The sequence below is a fragment of the Gallus gallus genome, chromosome 8 (assembly GCF_016699485.2).
Source record: "Gallus gallus isolate bGalGal1 chromosome 8, bGalGal1.mat.broiler.GRCg7b, whole genome shotgun sequence".
Classification (NCBI taxonomy): Eukaryota; Metazoa; Chordata; class Aves; order Galliformes; family Phasianidae; genus Gallus; species Gallus gallus.
The window spans coordinates 2,251,663-2,272,699 of NC_052539.1; the positions used below are offsets into that span (position 1 = coordinate 2,251,663).

General features: G+C 39.4%; 1 protein-coding gene across 1 annotated transcript; it reads left to right on the top strand.

Annotated features, from left to right (window-relative positions):
• Positions 1–18,049: 18,049 nt before the first annotated feature.
• LOC100859862 (heat shock transcription factor, Y-linked-like) lies at positions 18,050–20,065 on the top strand. The gene is made up of 2 exons (XM_003641668.6): positions 18,050–18,740; positions 19,652–20,065. Exons 1-2 carry the CDS (start codon positions 18,228–18,230, stop codon positions 20,012–20,014), a joined length of 876 nt encoding a protein of 291 aa, XP_003641716.3. The 5' UTR covers positions 18,050–18,227; the 3' UTR covers positions 20,015–20,065.
• Positions 20,066–21,037: the final 972 nt, after the last annotated feature.

The window sequence follows — 21,037 nt, forward strand, 5'->3', positions numbered from 1 at the left end:
TCTTCAAAACCTATTGCATAATTAACATTACTTACACACATTTCACATCAAATAACATCAAATTATAAAGACTTATGAGGCTAGAGAATAGCATCCTGAAAACATCTTGTCCAGGTGTTATGAGTGACTGCTAATAACCCAGTGTGCTCCTGGGTATGTTATGTTTCTCAGGCAGAGAGGTCCTCTCTGTGCTCTACCACTGCTAACAGCAAAAAGCTGCACACACGAGCACAGGAGCTACAGGGACATTTCCCTTCTGTACCTTTGCCCAACAGGAATATTAAGTGCACACACAGAAAACACATTACTATATTGGCCATCCACATGGATGGCAGGAGAAAGGATCGTCTGCATTACGTTTAATGTGGAACTCCATCACTCGGTGATCTTTACAACACGGGACAACGAGCCTCAGCCTTCTTGGCAAACCCAAAGGGACATGCACAGCTCTGGGGCTTGGAGGCAAGGAGGCTGCCATCAAATAGTTGCTGGTATGCTAAATAAAAGATCTAAATACCAAAATGAACCTCCTCCTTCGTGGAAACTTTGATGTTTCCAAACATCGATTCTGAATTAAGCAAGGAAAAAAATAAAAGCAAGCTGAAAATACACTGTCAGGACTTTTATAGCACCGAGCTTTTTTATGATTTTTTAATGCTCTGATGACAGATAGATGAAAATGAGCGCAAACTGCACGGAAGAAAAATAAAACCTCACTGCAAAATTTGCATAGACAAAGAAGAAAGTATAATTTCATAGCACTGACGACAGCATAAGCACCGGGTAACCTTCAGGAGAATTATTTTTGCAAAACACCAGCATGTTTCACATGCTTCAGTTTCTAATATGTCATTGTTGAATCAAAGAAGATTTTTTATATTTTTTTCAAGCATGTAGAAACGTTAAGGAATGCAAAGCAAATTATAACAGTATCAACAAAGCTTGTAAAAAATATTAAGTAACTTGTTTATGTTCTTTCTCTTGATCAACCCAACAGATGAAATAGCCTATAGATTTCCACCACAGTACACAGCCATACACAGAACAAGGTAATTGAATCTTGCATTAAGGTTTATTTTAAGTGTGCTTATGTCTGACATTTCCGATTTTCCCTCTGTGAGGGTTTATGCAGATGGGTACCGTACAGTCATATCTTCTTACACTATCTGAGCGGGACTAAATTTCACTTCACTTCATCTTCAATTCCTCTTCTTGTTTTGCATTCCAAACATTAAAAAGCTCAAACTAAATTTTAGGAGCTCTGCATACTCAGAGGTTTTTACTGCTGAGGGCTTTTCTACAGGAAATTATTCCAGACTTGCTGTAGTGTGTGAACCATGCAGGGATCTCAAGAACAGAAATACTGTGTTAGGAAACTATTTAGGATTTTGCTCATTCAAAATATTATATTTATACTGCATAGAAAGGGATCTCAACGTACGGTTTTACTTGGACATCTTCATTTACACTGAAAATAAAGTCATTTTTGAACATGATCAAAAGATTGCAATAATTTCTACATACATCAGATAGTTTTATAATATAGGCTGCACATCATCTAGCTAGCAGTTGGGGCAGCATACTGTCACTGGCCATCATTTATCCATACACTGTTAAAAGCACCACAGTAAAAAACAATAAAACAGTACCCAGAATTCAACTTCAAAATTTAATAAAAGCAGGCTGAGCTCATTGAGTGAAGTTGGAGTGTCTTACATTAGTGAAACTACATTCTTTGTTTTTAGAGTTGCAATATAAACACACACCCCATTTTCCTCCGCATTATTACATTCATTTTCAAATCTTCTTTATAAAGCTCTTTCCTTGTAGTACCATAGCACACTGCAATACATTACTAGGCTGCCTCTACTCTCAATTTGACAATATTTGAAGATGTTCTTCGTATATTAGCTGAATACGGCTAGAAACTGTGAAGATAGGTAGTGATATGAAGCTCACATACAAGCAGCTTAGATAACTTCCTGAGTGGGCCACAGCCAAGTGAGAAATAAACAGTTAGGTGGGGTGTGGGCTAGAGGGAAACAACTCCTGAGTAATATAAAAGAAAATTAAAGAAAGCTTGTGTTGATACAAAGAGGAATTCCCTACTTTTCTCCTTTCCTTCCTGCTCCACGGTGGCTCTGCCTTGTTCCATACAAGTTTCTCTTTCCCCTTTTACTTAGCACCAGAATTAAGGAACTTGGTATTCCTTTGGACATCCTGCTACATGTGACTGAACACCTACATTCCCCTTTTCAGACTCAGTGCCATACCGCATGCATCCAGGGAAGTCTTGCTTTCCATATCTTTCATAAACTCTCACTTACTTCACCCCCATCAGATCCAACCTGCACCATCCTGTTGGAAATCCAAGAATGAATTTTTGATTACCATGCAAGTGCGTTGATGGCTAACAGAAGCAGAACACAAAAGAGTGCTCTCCAAGCAAGGTAACCTCCATTAAGTCGATACACCATATTTTTTACATTAAGCTTTTTGGACTGCAATATTCTTTGGCGGCTCTTATGTTGCCATGGCAACTGGGGGAGTACTTGTTGTGGACCACTGTGCAAGCAACTACATAAAACACAAATGGTCCTCGCTGTAAATTAAGAAAATACTGAAAAGGAGATGAATAATTGGAAGAAAAAAGACAGACATTATTGATCCACGGGATAGTACACGATATCACTCTATCAGACTAATAACTGACAGATGTATTGTAAATATCACCATGAAGGAGAGATTTGAGGAAGGATGGAGCCTAAGGACACAAAAAAAAGATTGTTTGAGTAAGTTAGCTGGTGTCTGAATGTGCACATGGGGTTGTCAGAAGGCAGGAACTGCCGTTTTTTAAATCATCTACAAGATAGATAAGATTGAACAATTCACAGAAGTCTGTGGCTAGTGCTGATATTTGTGCTGTCCTTGACACAATTTGCCATTGGTTGTATTTTGTCAATTCCTTAACAACGCTACTTCCTTAAGAAATATTATTTAAAACTCAGCATCGCTACAATCAAAACAACATCAGAAAGATTTCTCGTACCATACACAGCATGATTTGCATGTTTGGCACTACATTTACCTAATTCCAGGTATTGGATTTGGGTGTATTACTTTTGCACTTCAATGGTTGTCATTGCTTTTCTGAATTTAAATTTGAGACTACAAAAATCTGTCATTAAATTTTTAGATGTGCTTAGATTAAGTTTCAAAACCAAGCAGGAAGCGAATTAAGCACTTGAAAAAACTAAATCTGTCAGTATCAAAATTGTCAAATGCATCACTAAAAAGCACTGTTTTTGCCATTTCCCTGCTTTCCTTTAATAACTTCTTTGAATAGTGTTCAACTATATTTTTGCTCTTTGCTTTGTTTTTCTGAGAGACAAATTAATCTTTTATCTTGAATTTATGGGCACAAATCAAACAAATCTGTTTGTGCAAGCATGATGCAGGCAGAGAAGGGTTCTTAGCATTCCACAGCTGCATCCAGCAAGTGACAACTCTCCACTCTTCTGGTGCTTCAATCTAATACAGATGCTTCTTTCTGTAATTTCTGGCCCTATCCTATTACTGTGTGGAGAGTAGCCACACTGTTTCCTGAAAGTTCTCTTAGAATAGCTGCCTTAGTAATGTGTATGATAATTTAAATATCTGATAAGTAAATATGACAGTTGCAATGGTAGAAGAGAAATCCATTTTCAAGAAGGCTTGTTGAGAGGTTCTTACAGCTGATCAACCACACTGTCTTCCTTTTTCTCTGATTATCAGCAAGATAATCAACCTCTGCTAACAGGTGATCCATTCTTATTTATCATTTCATTGTTTACATCCAGAATTTGGTGTGACTTTTTTGTTGGCAAATATGCACATTTGAGAATTGAAAGCACAAAGGCTGTGTGATGGTTTATGACAGGTTAATTTTTTCACTATCGTTGAAAAATGGAGAGAAGAGCAGTATGATGAAAACAGTAAGGGCTTTATATTAGCCACCTGACAACCTAAAATCAAAACAACCATGAGATTACACTAGAAAAGGCTAATGCTTTAGTTTGGCTGAAGAGAAAGAGCTACAAAGCTCAAAGACATGTCTGCATGTCCTCTGCAAAGCAGCTGTCCTTAGAATACAGGTCCCCCAGTTACAAAAAGAGCTTAGAAAGAACAAAACCATTGAGGCCAGGTAGAACAAGTTTTGAAGGAGGAACACCTATCAGTTTCACAAGCAATAATAACCATGAGATCTGGCTTGAATAAAGTTAACCATAATTGAAACACATCTGCTTAAGTTATAGAAGCGTACTGGAGAGGAAGTAGGATGAGATAGGTATTGTGTTCACAACTTCTCCTATAATAGAAAAGAAAAAACAAATACTTGACTATCTTTGTACACGAGAAGCTAATCAGCCTCATCAGCTGTCTCTCAGCTTCCTTAATCCTACAACATTATGTCAGTGTTTGAGGACCAAGACTGATTATTGTTCAGTCCTATAATTTGAGAGCATTCATAACGAGCACTGAAGCCCAATGCTTAATGGAGAGCTTTTTTCAGTGGAAGCACAGATGTGACAACTAAACGTGCCCTAAGACTTGTACTACAGGTTTTAATTTCTAATACTCTTCATGTGCTCATTTGCAGGTCTAGACCTATAATGCTTTGTTAGCTTGAACAGCTGTGTTTTTACGGCTGGACTAGATCTGAATGAAAGTTTAAAGGCTTGTGTGTAGTTATTGTGTATGACCAATTAATCTTCACTCTGCTAGAAAACGGTCTCCCCCCCCTTTTTTGCTACCTCACAGTTCCCATGCTTGCTTTGGACTACAGACCTGGCTCACACTTCAAGTTAACAAGGTTGAGGTACTGCACTAATAATCCCTAACATGTTTAAACAGATGTTTATAGCTGCTGGGGAGCATAAGCTCTTGTTTTAATTCATTAAGTTACTTGTTAAACTTGAATAAGATATGTGGTTTCTGGTGATAAAGTATGATATTTGCTACATTTGATTGCTGGTATAAAAATGCCAACACCTGAAATGTCTCAAACTATTCAAAATGAATGACTGGCACACATAAATGGAATTAAAAAATTCATAGCAATACAGCAGAATAATTATCTTGTTCATGTTATATGTCCAGAAACAGAGATCAGGACTTTGTGCCAGGTAAAATACATGTTAGAACAAGGCATTTTCTACAGCAATGGACCAACAGTGCAGAGCCAAAGCCTCTTTCCATTAATAGGCAATAACTGAAATATTGGCTGTCTACTTGTCTCATGCCACAGCCCACAGCTAAGTGCAGAGTACAGCTCTGGGCATATCCCAGGCCATTTAATCCTTCTGACACTCTGTCATGTTTGACAAAGTGTTCCCATTGTTCTTGAGAGCACAATTTATGCCAATAGACCTGAGGTTCCAGATTGTTATCTTTGCTGCCTAATGGATACTCCATATGGATGTTCACAGGTTGCATGGTCCAAGCAGACCAATATCTGCTGATCAATCACAGCACAGTTGACATGGGGCAGCAGACAAGATCATCTGCATTTCTCCCATCTGGTGACTTCTGTAAGACCACAACAATAATCTTAAAATCTCTTTTCAAGTATTTGAGATACGTATCAAATTAGAACAAAGCATCCAAAAGGAACGCCTACCAAAGATAGCCACCATGTAACAATTGATTTTCTGACAGTTTTTCATTAGAAAAGCCAACACTTGATTTATAAAATCCATATGAACCTGTTTATTCAAAGAAGGCCAACCAAAGATTTTATTAACTCATTTAGTTCAGATTGCTCTGCAGATGGCATTAACATTTATTTCCTATTTAAAGAGTGTCTCGCCTCATCACAATACTACACATTCCAACTTAACCAAAAACTTGGCAAGGAAAAAATGCTGTACTAGCACCAAGTAATCCCATATGAAATCCTGTCTCCCATCTTTCTTGCTTTTGCTGTGCCAGAAATATTTTTAAAAGACCACAAAGTAGATTTCTCATATTTTACGATGACACATTCGCTCACTTTGGGCACACATGCCTGGAGACTACAGCAACTGGCTCAGCCCAGGCAGCAGAACCTGAAGCTGCAGCAGTGGCTGTGGCCCTGCCCACCAGCAGTCACTGGCAGGTGGGATGTGTGCAGCCCACACTGCAGCCTGCAGTGCCCCAGGAATGCAAAGGCATGTTCCACACCTCCAGACACAACTGCTTCTAAAGGATGTGATGGCCAGTGAACAGCAGACATTACACATCTACCAGTGGACAACGGGGAGCTGTAGACAGGCAGCCCAAAAGGAAGATGAGCTGCCTCAACACAAAGACAGAGCTGCCCTTTCCTGGAAGCTCCTCTGAGCAGAACTGCAGGTAACACTGAAGCATGTGCAGATGGCACTTGGGCTTCACATTTTAGCTTCCCAGCTGCATTCCTAGGGGATGAGTGGTTAGCCAAGGCACGCCTATTATTTGTGCTTCTATGCTGTCCCAGTGACAGCAAATTCTGGACAGTCATCTTTCCAGTGTTTTAGCAAATCTGCAGCTCCAGCTCTATTGCCATTGCTTGCAGCCATAAAAGGCTTTACCTTTTTTGTGAAGCTCTCACTTCCCATAAGCAACCTCTACACAAACATTTTCACAGTAAAAGTTAATGACCATTCAGAGTGCCTTCCCAAGATTCAAAACGTGCACTGCTGCTCAGAACAAACCCCTTTGTGGGAGAGAGCATAGGGGCTGGGAGGTTTAAAAAGAAACAAACATATGTTTGGGCTGGAGTTCAGTACGCTTTCCCCTCCATGAGGAAGGAATCTGAGGATAGCAGCCCAGATCATACACTATTTTGAAGTGTGACTGTAGATTTTTATTATGCACCAAAGCCTTAGTTAACATGAGCACTGGGTGCCAGCACATGGCAGCTCTCCTTGACCGGGCTTCTCTTCTAATTCAGTTGTTAAACAAATGCAAAATGACAACCCCTAACACAAACCTGAGCTTACAGACAAAACTATTCCTTTGTTTAAGGTCTAGATGATAGTAACTCTACTTGGTTTAAAATATCTTGAGAGATCACAGAAGCTTATGCCTGAGGCAGCAAAGAACAACAAAACTAAACACGAGTCCTTCCTGTAAGGGTACCGGTGCAGTGCACCAGCAATGCCTCCTGGGACTGTTTGTCATCAAAAATACATGCAAGAGCAAGCCCCCTGCTTGACTATACACAGTGATCTAACAGTGCCTCTTCCACAGCAGTGACACAATCATAAACAGATCATCAAGTTCTGTGGTGTGATCAACAACAGATGTAAAATTAAGAGCTGACATCTTTAGCAGGTAGCTGAGCCTTATGCATCTTCTGCCAAACTTCATTTTCACTTCCAAAAATTTTCCATACAACTCTTTTTAAACAGATATCAGAAAGTTCTCTTCTCTATTCCTGCAGTTAGTACTTGCGTTCTGAAAAAGAAGTAATCTGATGTTGTTTCACTTAGGACAATTTGCCTTCCATTTACCCTTGCCTTTATTTTACTTAGCACAGAAAAATTTATCCATGAAACAGATTGCCTTTATCTGTAGTCACAGCCTGATTTACAACTCACTACATGAACTAAGGCAAACACTTAAAACAGTAAATGAGGTTCTGTAACCATCCCTTTCAGGAGATCTATCAGGAACAAAGACATGCCCTAAAGGAACATTAAGGTCAAGGACCAGCAGCACAAGAAAGTGCAAAGGTAGTATCACAGCTAAGGCATATCAAGTAGTAAAAGACATGTCACGGTGACTTAGTTCCTAGCTAATACCCAGGTAGCCTAACCAGGCTATTAGCGCAGAGAGGATGCTCCATGCAATTCTTTTTCTTGGAGAAGCTCATTTGGTTTCACAACACTGAATGATGAGAAAATAAAGTAGGCTGATCAAGAATTCAGACTGCCTCAACCACAATGCTAGGCAGGCAAATATTAATCTGTACCAAACAATTACCCATCTAATCACCCTTGGTGTCAAATAATACCAATCTAACAAAGCAAGAGGGACCATACATGGTTGTAAGGGTGCCTGTCAGCCCTTAAAGGTTTCTGTGTTACAGGAAATCTCAGAGCCGTCATTCTTCCAAAGAATTTTCTCCATTTTTACCAGATAGTCGTTTTATTTAAATCTGTTCTTGACATTATATTCTGAAGAGAACTTTGTCCCCCAAGTTTAGAAGTGTACAGGGCTCAAATATTGTTTGTGAATCATTCCAATTCTTGTAAAATAGACATAATAATTAAGCAGTAAGCCATGACAGGTAATGCACCTATTATGGTGTGATGGCTAACTCTTGAGGCTTTATAAAGCATAAGGTACCAATGAATGTGTCTATTCCCTTTGGGTATAATTATATTTCATAAGCCACATCCCAGAGTTGCTGGTAGTTTCCCTTCAGATAGATGCTTCTCTATCTTCCATGGATTACAGCTGCATTTTTCTTGGGGGAAAAAAAGGGTACAGTATGATTGACAAGCATTGATGTGAGGATTTAGTTGTGCTATGTCAAGCTTCAAGTTTAGAGTTCGATCTATCTATCTAATCATGACAATATTATATTGAAACATGACCATCAGTCATCCAAAACAAATTTCTTACTTTAGGATTCCTTGCAACAGTTATACTTAACAGCTAAATCTGTTAATAACATCTCTTCATTCTCTGTAGGGAGTAGATTGCAAACCCATGTAAAACTCATTTTAATAAGTTAGAAATAAAGCTGGTACAATAACACATCTGTGCGATTCACTGAAGATATGTAATAGGTCCATTATCAGGGTTAACTTTTTTTTAATACCTAAAACAGTCAATTGACAAGCATGAGAAAAATGAAAGACAAGCCAGAGAAAAGAAGGCAAAGTGAAGTGTAATAAGATTCACTCCAAAATGCTGGGAACATTGAGCCCCTGGCATTGTTGCGGCCAAAACTTGATAGATAAGTAAAGTTCTGATAATGATGTTGTTTGAAACATGTAAGGTAAAAAGGGTTTTTACCTTAAAGGGAAAAATATCTCGTATGGTTGCAGATAAATAGTATCTTTAAGGAAGTCACCTTCTCTCTCATTAACGCTGAACTTCCACAACACTGCACAGCTGAGGAACAAGTAACAGAGCCATGCTGACAGTACGATCACATCAACCACATAAACCTATCATACTACTTAGCCTTTTTTAAATATTTAGTTATCTTGCTTGTATTTTCCTAATACCTTCATAGATTCTTTAAATTGTTTTTTATTTTAGATGGAAAAACTATTATGTAGGATTATTTGCTTGGGGTTCTGTGTTAAAGCATATGCTCCCTTTAAAATTTCTCTTTATAATCTTGAGCCAGTCACTCCTCTGTACACACCTTTATACACCTAATTTAGAGTCTTCAAAATTCCTTGAATTTAACTACGATTGAAGACTGCTCATGAAACGGGCCATGAAGTCCAATGAATGTTTAGATCATTTAAGTTAAAAAAAAATCAGGAGCTTGAAAACAAAACTGAGTTTCTTCTTAAGGAAAAATAATTACAGTTGTGTTATAAAGTACAGTTAGTGAAGTACCAAAGCAGATCAAAAGGTTATAAAATCAACCATTATAAAAAGGTAGTGATAACTATAGGCAACTAGGAGAGAATATTGGAATGAAAAGGTGCTAATCCTTTTTAATATGCTTGGAACAAAAACTGGGAATTGCAATTAATGAATAAAACAGAATTGAGGGGGAAGGGGGAAGGCATAGCCATAAAAAAATCTCTTAACATGAGTTTGTCATTTCCTCTAGTGAATCATGGGGACCCAAACAAAAAGTGTTAGGTTTGATCTGCTTTGCTATACTTTTCCTTTGCAAAAACAAAAACAGAAATCTTGCTGACAGATTCAGGGCACACTTGGCAGCAGTTGAAAGTGGTGATTGCTCTACTACTATTCCTTCCCGTTCTGTTCTATTCAGTTATGACTTCCATGACCTCTGTCTACACCTTCCAAAAACGATTCCAGGACACCTCGCATAGGAAGGCAGTCCTATCCAAACTTTTTTCCAGTTATTAAGTAGCAGATAACCTAAAGCTGCCTCATTGTTTCTTTTACTCTCTCGACACATTTTTATACTTTGTGTTTGCTGCTTATTTTCTTTTTTTATTAACCATTTCTTGTGTCATCTTCCACACATCTCTAAAACGTACTATACTTCAATTATTTAAAACACTTAGGTAAGCCATGGCAGAAAGCTACTACTAACCTTCTGTTTTCCTAAGACATTTTACTCAGCATGAATTAAATCATTTGTGCTTCTTCATTCATCAACAGTTCCATGAAATGGCTGCCTACTAAAAGTTATGCAGTGGTTTCCCTTCTCCGACAGGAGGCCTGAAAGTCACTCCCAAAGTTCCCATCTCCATTTTTACTATGAAACCGTTCTCTAAAAAAGCATTTTCAGTTTTCGTCACTATTAGTTACCATATTTCAACTGTTTCAAAACATTTCATGTCACTTAAATGAGAATTGACTCGGTTCACATTTTCAAAAGTCAAAACTACAGAATGCCTATATTTGGTAGAAAAGCATAAGCAAATGGAATGAATCACAGATAAAAATGAAGTCAAGTAATTGAGTTACTACCTCATTATCTTTAGGTCTTCCCAATTGTAATGCAAAAGAATATACTGGTTCCAGATCTCATGATCTGCTAATGGCTTTTATTTTTAATTCTCAGATTCTGTGTAGCATAAAGAAACAGCACACACTGTAGCTAATCTGCACATGAAGAGCTCTGTTCACTGAAGCAATGTATATGCAGACCACCTTCTTTCATGAAGCTTGAATACATTTCACTAGAAGTTAAGAAAAACAGTAGAAAAACCACTTAATACTTTTACACAGAATAAATTTATGCCAAGACTTATACAGAACACTTCAAAGTCTTCTTAAAAAACTCTCTCCTAACACACTGAAAAAGGCTTCTCGTTTAAATGATCGATTTACTTTCACATTAGGGTATCAAGCAACGTTCTCTCCAGACTTGCTGTCTGGCATTAACGAGATCGAACAACCTAGTTCACATCCCCAGGGCTGTAGATTTAACCACACTGAGCTTTTGGCCCAGTTCCCTCCATTTGTCATGACAGAAATGCAGCACTCTGCCCTTCCTTCCTTCCCTCCCTCTGCCCCTAGCTGTTGCAGGTCTTGCTACTTCTCATACACAGGAAAGGTACAAGTGATTGATTCTGAAGAAAAATAGGTCAAAGCTGTCATGATACAAAGGCAAAAGATGGCCCTAACTCTTTGGAAGCTCCAAGGCTGAACTGCAAAAAAGTCTCATACCATCTCCTGTAAAGCAGCCGGAGTCAGAGCCACCCAGCACACCTGTCCGGCTGCTCCAACACCACATGCTGCACTCTGCTACCACCCAAGTGGGTCCAGTCCTCACAGCTGGGAACAACAGAAGCTGCAGTCACAAAGTGCTTCCATACAGTAATAATAATAGACTAGCACTTCATCTTCCTTGAGTTGCTGCCACAGCTTCTTGTCAAAAAACTTCTTATGAACTACAAAGGATTCATGGACTTTGAGTGCTTAGGCTGAACTGGGTAAGAAGCAACATTTCAGTTGTCTGCCTGCTTCCTCTTAACTTCTGCATACATTGCCTGGCAGAAAATAGAATCTTAAGTCTTGCTGATAATGTGTAAATGTTGTAAAAATGGACTGATGAGTAGATGCCTCCCTCATGGGAAAGGGGACCCATGCATCCTCTCTGTTTCTATACCTTTGTATCAGTTATTTACAGCCTCTTCATCCACACTCCTAAGTTTCTTACATTGTATCTTCACTCATACGCACACTTGGTAAGAGACTTCCCCAAGTACACCAGCATTTTATCATTAGCAAACAATAACATAATAGCCACAATGTCTGCTCCCTGCAAAAAGCTCTAAAATACTTAAATGGCACAGATCCAACCCTAAAAACACTACATAGTACACAAAAATTTAATAAAGGGCCCTTCCATATATTTCAATCTTTTACTTGATAATCCACTATGTTTTGTCTTAATGCACAAAATTCAGTTCTCAAAACCTGCTCCCCTCTTTGTCTAAAAGCATCAGAGTCAACAGTTGACTGATATGCATCACTTCTACATTTCATTAAAATGTAGAAGAAATGTGTCTTATCTATAACAGGCAGTTTTCCCTCCAGAAATTTTTTACCTTCTTAACTCACATTTTAATTATTTCTTCTGCCTGGACCTGGCAGAAATAAAACAGAATGAGAGTGAAAAATTACATCACAGTAATTGGACAAGTCAGTATAATGGGAAAGGCATTACAACAGATGTGCAGTGACAGAAAGACCAACACAAACAAAAGGTACTATAGTACTAAAAAGGAAAAAGATCGCTCACGCATATCAGAAGATTCTAGGTTTACAGAACACTTCACCAACAAGAAAACACCTGAAAGAAATCCTTCCCCCATGGCAGTCAGCTCTTAAATGAGGTCTAAGGTGCAGCCAGGCTCCACCCCTTCTGGTCACACAAGTAAATTACCTTCACCTGTGCTCCCAAGGCTGACCAGGTCCTTTCCCCAGGTGCTCAATCAGTGATTCAGTCCATGACTCAACAGTGCTTTTACAAGCATCATGCCTCAAAAGAACAAACAAATGAGAAGAAATAGATTTTGAAGTTCCCATTGCCAGTTCATCACTTATAACTATTGGTGAGAATTTGGCCCCCTGCTTTACTATCTATTTTACCATTTATTTGCTTCTGGCAACTGCATAAATCAGTGACTAAAACACATTTTCAGACTATTTATATGATACGCGTGATCTTTGTAATATTATAGTATGACCCAAGAATATGTGATAAATGGAAAATGAAGGATTGAGGCTTTCCCCTCTTCCCTCCCCCATCTTGTCTGATTCTTGCTGTCCCACTCATTATCTTCTTATTTCTGAGACTTTTTTGCCTCCCCCCAGCTCTTGGAAATTTCATAGCTGCTGGATAGATGCTATTACCATATGACACGTTCAACCTTTAAAACAAATAATTTACTTTGAAAGTTGAAAAGTGTTAGAATGATTAATTAAAGTGTTTACCACCAAGTTCTTCAAGCCTAAAAATACTGTCATACTCTAAAACATGGAAGTGTAATAAAATTATGCTTATTTACAAGGTCTCTAAAATGGACAGTATGGTTTTTCTGGCTTGTCAGTCCTGTAGAAGCCTGTCTGGATGGGTAGTTTGCAAAATAGCATTCTCAGTTTTTTGTTTTTTTCTGACAGCCTCATTGGAAACAAGTAACAGATAACCACTGTGATGTTACCTGCCATTCCTGAATGGCAGGTAACAGTCATATTCTGTGAATATTCATGTTTCTGTGGACAAGAATATCAGATCGGGAAACTCTGGTGGCCAAGCCACAAAGGAAGGAAAGAAGCAAGCCAGACAGGGTAAGAAGAGTTCCCCAAGCCCTAGAGTGGGGAACTCTAGGGAAGTGGAACCAAAGCAAGAGGGCTGAAAAAAGGTAGAACCTCCTGGCTCCACCAGGCATGCTGCAGTGAAAAGATGCTTTCAGTCAGATCTGGTCTTGGGGAGATCGTTTCCTCTGCTGGAGCCCCAAATCCCCTCTGTCACTTATCCATATGAGCAGAGCTGTACTGCAGTACAAGAACAAGTACACCAATATTACCAGAGCTAGATCATGAGAACGAGCCATGCCTGAGCACTCTTCTCTCTCACGGGTCCTTTTTCCTTTAGGAATTTTATTATTGTTTTTTCTGTTAATCAAGTTAAACACCACTAGCCCTCTCCTAACACCAATTTCAAGCATCATACAAAAAGGAATGTTTTTCTGCCTCAAGTATTTTCATTATAGGAGAGATAGAGAAAAAAAAGCAATGCCTTAGAAATTGCAACCAAGACCAGGCTTTTTAATGTCATTTTTTTCTTTAACATCAAGTCACAACTCTTGCCTCTCTACTGAAAAGGCCTTTCTGTTAACAGTGTTTTGTGATTGAATTTGATAGTAAGTTTTTAAGTCATTTAACTTAGCGTCAGGCCTGGCTCTGAGCCTTAGAAACCAGTAGGCAGCTAACATCTAGTATTGGTGCTGTTACAATTTGAAATAAAAGCAGGAGAGACTTGCAGTTTTCCAAGATAAAACAGCTATGTTCCACTGTCAAAACAAAATACAACAAAAAAGTAAAATAATTGGCGTGGTATACATTCTTGCAACATATTTAAATAGTTACTAAGTACTTCCTAGCAGTTTGTACTTTATGTAATATCCACAGTAGCAAAACAATGTTCTAGCTGATTGTTCCATATGATTGAATTTCTACCTCCCAGTAAAGCTTCTGGATAGGTTTGGGGTTCAAAATCTCTCTGAAATGAAGAAAGCAGTCATTGCCTCCAACTATAAACGCTCTATTACTTCTATGGTATTTAGGACACTGAAAGAAAAGAGCCCATAGAAAAGGGCCAGGGTTTTTTAATGTCAGTGCAAGAGAATGTCATCATTTGTTTCACTTAACGTCTTTGAAAAATAAAGAATAGCAAACATCATCTCAGTTACATATACTTAAAAAAAAAAATTATTCTGCAGTTTCTCTAAAACTATGTAAATATTGTGCAAGAATCACAAGTAAACTAACATATAAACAGCAGAGCAAGTTTCTGTCTAACTTTAGCTTACTAGTGATATTTACTTTGAGAAGATCCAACAAGGGCTAGTTTTGTGTCGTAAGTATGCAGCCAACAACATCTGGGCAGGCAGCTAAACCAGGGCATGATAAGATTTCAGGCCAGAAAAATGCAAAATCCAACACGTAATTTCACAGACTCACCAGTAAATTTCCCTAAAAATTAAGTGCTGTTGATAATCACAAAAAGAAAAGTTACGACAAATGTCTGATCCATCTGTTGCACTGAACTGTAATTGCCTAAACAAAGGTGGATGCTGCTTTTTTTCTGACTAGAACTAGCATCTCGAAATGTCACTGTAATTCTTGTCACAGTCATCTTTCATTTAGCGTCAGATGAACTCCTAAAGTCTCCCAGGCAATAGTTTAGAACTGCCTACAGTACTCTTCTTTGATTTTGTCTCTTTTACTACTGCTTAAAAAGACCCTTAGTTTTGTTTCTCCTGACCTCACACAAAGCGTTTGTAGTATTTTTTACAAGTTCAATATCAAAGCCTTTCTTCAGGAAAAAAAGATGGAGGCTGAATTTGGACCTTCACATTGCCAAAGAAACAACAGCATAGTAGCAAGACACAGGCACTGTCAAAGCATTTAAAGTTGGAATTCTTCAGAGACCCGTGTAAGAGCAAGAAAAGAAAAATAACTTGATGTTACTGTACCCTGTGGGACTTCATTTTTGTTTTAAATCAGAAAAAATTGTTCCTGAAGAAACAGCATATTGATTTGTATAATCTCTGATTTATCAATCACTCTTTGATCAATTGAAAGTGAATGGTATACTTTCTGTGTCAGGGAAGCCTTCAGAGAAATGTATCTTCTGAGAGACTGCAGACATCAAAACTTATTTGTAAAATGTTTTGTCAAGAAACACGGGGCATGTTAGTAGGAACTAGTTACAGTTTTCTGCCAGGACAACAAAACATGTGGCCATACTGAGCTACACAAAACAAAGATTTTGAAAGGTGCACAGGGCAACTGCATCAGACTGTCTCATAGTGATAGGAAAAAAAAATTACTGCAGAAGTCAAACTGCAAGAAAACAACTAAGAAAGCCTTCAGTATAGACGGTGTTGATCAAAGGGAACGAGGCAGAGACCTGTTTTTCAGATTTCTGACTACAAGGGAGGGAGGCATTCTAAGCCAAAAGTAGTTCTTTCTTGAAGCAGAACAGTTGATTCAACACTTGAATCAAGATCAGAATTTATTTCTGTAACTCTGCCTCCCAAGACCCAAAATCTACGGTCTAGACAGTAAGTTTTGTTCCACTGTTGTTCATTATGACAGATTGTTCCCATATTTCTTTTCAGCTCAGCACTGAAGCATGTGAAATCAACAGAAAAATACTTACTATGTCCACAGCATGCACCTTTCTTTCTGAAAATGAATAACCAAGGTATCACCTCAGGTACTGTCCCCGTATTAATTTACATTTGTACCCTACTCAGAAAGCACTCAGGCTTCAGCATTTGGTTTGTAGCTGTCTCACCCTCTAGTGGCAGAGAGGCCTTAGTTCTCATGGAGTAAGAAATGGGAGATTTTTTTTTTCTTTCAAGCCAACTGTGCTCAATTGCCTATTTACAGCAAAGAACATAGAAATTGTTTTATTCTTTTTTATAAAGCTGCAGATCGTTGTCTTCAATATGTGTCCGTCACTTCTAACAGAGCAATGCAAAATACGCTGTCCTGCAGGCACTGAGATGATTAAAAAGGTGTTAATGAAGGGTAGCTCTGTGCTCAGATGTACTTCTTTGGTTATGAGAATGACTGCTATTCAAACCTTCCTAGGCAACCACCATTAATAGTAATATTACGCCACTGTCTGAAGAGTCTAATAGGGAGGGAAGCTCTGCTTTCCTCTAAAAACACAAATTCCTTATCAAATTATCATTTAATAACAGGAGACAGTATTTTATTTGGATCCTCAAGAAAATAAAGCACATTTTTGATGAAAATAGAATGCTGGCCAGACATTAGATGAAAATCTAATATATTCTATCCTGCTTCTGAAAAAAATAAAAGAAACACCAGGATTTTGAATAGCTTTAGCTCCCAGAGTAATTGATCTGGAGCTTTACAGGATTAGACCCTTTTAAAAGAATGAATTAAATCCTGACTGATTTCTGTTGGAAATAGTTTTTAATGCTTTTTTATGTGTACGGCCAGACTGAAAGGGAATTGAGAAAACTTTGCTTTTTTCAAAGAAAATACATGGCATTTCCAATATGTAGCTACATGCAGCCACTGGCAGAACTCTGGAGATGACTCATCATTTCACAGTTAGTTCCAAGCATAATTTATTCTATTAAGAATCACAGAATCATTAAGGTTGGAAAAAAACCACTAAGATCATCCAGTTCAACCATCAACCCATCACCACCATGTCCACTTAGCTGTGTCCCCGGTGCCACATTTACAGTTTCCTTGAATGCATCCAAGGACAGTGACTCCGCCACCTTCCTGTGCAGCCTGTTCCAATGCCTAACCTCTCCTTCTGAGAATAAATTGTTCCTAATATCCAACCTGAACCCCCCCTCCCCCCAGAACAACTTGAGGCCATTACATCTCATCCTATCTCCAGTCACCTGGGAAAAGAGGCCGATCCCCACTTCACTACCACCTCCTTTCATGGAGTTGTAGAGAGTGATAAGGTCTTCCCTGAGTCTTCTCTTCTCCAGACTGAAAGATCTCAGTGCCCTCAGGAAGAATGTCTTCAGTCTGCTTTGCTTCAGCTGCAGAGAGCCAAGGGCCCCCATCACCAGTGCTCCACTCAGTAAAACTCAGCAAGAGGGCACTGTGTGGCTAACATAAGAGCTCCACCAGTAGCAAAGAGTACTCAGCAGCTCGTTGCACTGCAGTCTGAAAATGGAACATTAGATGCTAGGATGAGAAATCTGATCATACTTCTCAAAACAAACATCCATATGCCGAGATAAAGATGGCAACGTCCTGTTAAACCTGAACCAGAAATCGGCAAGCATGCTGGTTACTTTCAAAGAGATACTGCTGAATCAATGGCTTAGACTACAGAAATGAGAGATGTTCAGTAAAAGTTGAAAGCTTTTCAACTTTGCATAAAGTTGTCTAGAAGCAGATCAAAGAGGGAGCACTGGCTCTAGAAAGGTCCACAGGTGGAAATAAACTTCCTATAGAAATGTCCCCAACGAATTTATTAACAAAAAGGTTTTCCTTGGGGAAATCATACATATCTTTTTGCCTGTTGGTTTAGGTAGCATAGACATCTGGAATCATATTTCCTTAATTAACAAGTATGTCACTGCCACATTTTGCCAGCTAACAGTCACCTGTCTGTGATGTCGCCGTGATGCAGCACAGTCACCACGGTGACGTTTCTGAGTGTCCCAGCCCACTCCTTGCTCCCCACACCACAGGAGCCATTGCGCTTCATCCTGCTGCTGGCAGGACAAACCTCATTGGCTGGAGAAAAGCAGACAGAAATTTCCAAGTGAAAAATTAATAATTAAATTAATAATTAACAATTAATAATTAAGATGGATATATCTTTATCAGAAACATCAAATGTTTCTGTTCCAGACATTGACCTGGCAGCCTCAGCTTCTTCTGTCCCTCAAGCACGTGGTAAAAGAGTTGCTCAGGATGCTGCCTTAGGATCTATGATAGCAGAAAACACTTCTCAAGGTTCATGTGAGGAACCATGCACAAAAAGACTACGTCTTAATCTGTATGAGAAGTGCTCTGGCAAAGCCAATGATTTGTCATCTTTCTCCTTTCTGAAAAAACTCTGGGAAATTGTTGAAAGCAATCACTTTCAGTCGATTGGGTGGGCCGATGATGGAAACTCTATAGTGATCGAGGAAACATTCTTCAAAAGGGAAGTGCTGGCAAGGAGAGGACGTCTGCAAATTTTTGACATTGACAGCATGAAAACTTTCATTCGTCAGCTTCATCTTCATGGATTCTTCATTATAGAAGGAGATTTGCCAAGATCTGCTTCATGTGCTAAATTCCTAGCAGATGAAGCAGCAGTTTCCACTTTTAGCAAGGTACGTTGTCTCCCTATCCATGAAGTACTCTTGGGGCTAGTGGGATTAGTGGTCACAGTCCAAATAAGGTGCCTGAAAGTTGGTGGTATTTGTGTTTCTAAACCAACTGTTATGCTTTTGAAAATCTTACACTTCTCTACTGCTCTCAAATGGCAAGAATGCAAGCAAGGGTGGTTTCTACAATGGCTGCTCTGAAAGTAATGCTTCCCATTTAATTATGTTGTCCCACAATGTCAGAGGTAGATTTTGGTGGTATCGCAGTGGAGGATGAACCTCCCTCCCTGATATTCCATCAAACTTTCTTGCTGTGTGACACACGGCAGTAGATGGGCAGTCTGACAAACTGGCATCTGACATGGACATACATATGAAGCAATGGTGTGCCACTAAATTCTTCCACGTTGAAAAAATGGTTCTCCCTTGACATTTGTGAGCACTTGCTCAATGTTTATGGAGACCAAACAGTGGATGTGTGTACAGCGTGTTGGTGGATGGTGTGATTCAGCAGTGGCAACAGAGACATGAATGAAGGCCTGGTTCTGGACAGCTGTGCAGATCTTTGAAAGTGTGGCATGCAGGCTCATGTTCATCTCAGGAAAAAAATGCACAGATAATGGTGGTGGCTGTGTTGAAAAAGAGTGTTTTGTAGCTGAGAATTTACTCCATCAAGTAGCTCTATTGTGCTTTGTATCTGTTGTGGTTTCCATTGAAAAAAATAGGAGGCGTTACTTTCAAAGACCTTGTATTAAACAGAACTGTACCATAACATATTATTCACATGTACTCACGTCTAAAATGCACCTGAGAGTCCTCTCTGCTAGTCTTTGAGATTCTCATTACTAGTTATTGTATATCTGTCTTTTCCAATCTTGAAATGGTGGTGAATAAATTTTCTCCTTTGTATTTTGTAGTTTCTCTGCTACTATAACCCCTATTTCAAGAGATATTATCCCCATCTGCTAAGAAGATTCAAGCGAAGTACTGGTATAAAAAAGAGAGCACCAGGTGCATTCACGCTGGACCTGGATTTGAAGGAGGGCCACCTGAGCAGACGCCCTCTGAAGAAACAGTCAGGCCCTGCTGTGTCAGTGCGCACTGAGCACCCCGGTAGCATCCAGGATGCTGCTCCCGCTTCATCTGCTGCTTCTCCATATCACATTGCATCTTCTGTACCAAACAGTCCTTTTCCACCAGGGCTGGGACTGGATGGTGGAGCTGCAGGTGATGGGGTTGGACGTCAACACAATTTATACTATAGGAAGTATAGATGCTAAGTATCAAGTGAATATAGTAGTTCCAAAAATAAATTTTCTGAATATTTTCCAGTTGTTCTGTCCTGTTACTTCAGTTTGACAGTTACTCTTCCTATGCCCAAGGATGGGAGGTTGCCTTCAGGGAGTTTTCATTTCTCTGATCCTTTTAAAACAACCATTGTTATCCCTGCCCTCTAGGTTTTGGAAGACCTGCTAAATGCTAAGCAGGCACAGCGTGAAGCAAGTCTGGTCCAAGGAATGATGCAAGCACAGGGCATGCCAGTGGCAGCTGGAGCTGTCTGAAATGCCTGATCCCCTTCTTTCTCTGCCTTTCCTCTCCGGGTAGATGCCGTGGCCGCATAGGGACAGGAGGCCTCCGATGAGCCGTTCAGCTTGTGGGGATCCCTGGCGGTCACTGAGGTTAATTCAGCTGTCCTGTGAGCAGCATGTGCCTGGCACTGCCCTTCTGCTTACCAATCTGACCTACACTGAGATTCTTACAAATGAGTGGCTTCTAGCTGTGGGCAGTTTTTGATGCAAACATGGGTTTAATCCTGCTCCCACATAAGAGAGGTGAGCACAGATAGCACGCAGATGGGTGCTTTAGAAATATCTATACTAACATTAATTAATCAAGGGCATTTCATCTGCTTGTGTCAAATCTTCCAACACTCAGAGCCCCAGTCACCGTGCTTCTGGCTGACCTAAACTATACCAGAACTAGCCTGTAGCCAAACTAATCCTTGCTGTGCATTCCTCAGAGCCACATTGCTGAGCACAACCAAGCGTGGCCGGAGACCAAGACGGTTCAGCAACTGCTAATCAAATGAGCCAAAGGCCTTTGGCCATATTTTAGAGGAGGATGTATAAAGTACAAAACCACAGGGAGCAGTAGCTTACTTGCCAGTGTGCAAGCACATTTGCTAATGCCGTTGTTTTACTCTTCTTAAAAAGCTCTTAAAAATCTTAATTCTTACTCTTAATCTTAATTCTTACTCGCATGGTGATGCTGATATTCAGATATAGGTCTACAATGTCACATGA

Coding starts and splice junctions, on each gene's coding strand:
- LOC100859862 (XM_003641668.6), top strand. CDS start 18,228: ATGGATATATCTTTATCAGAAACATCAAATGTTTCTGTTCCAGACATT. Junction 18,741..19,651: donor CAGTTTCCACTTTTAGCAAG/GTACGTTGTCTC, acceptor TGTATTTTGTAG/TTTCTCTGCTACTATAACCC.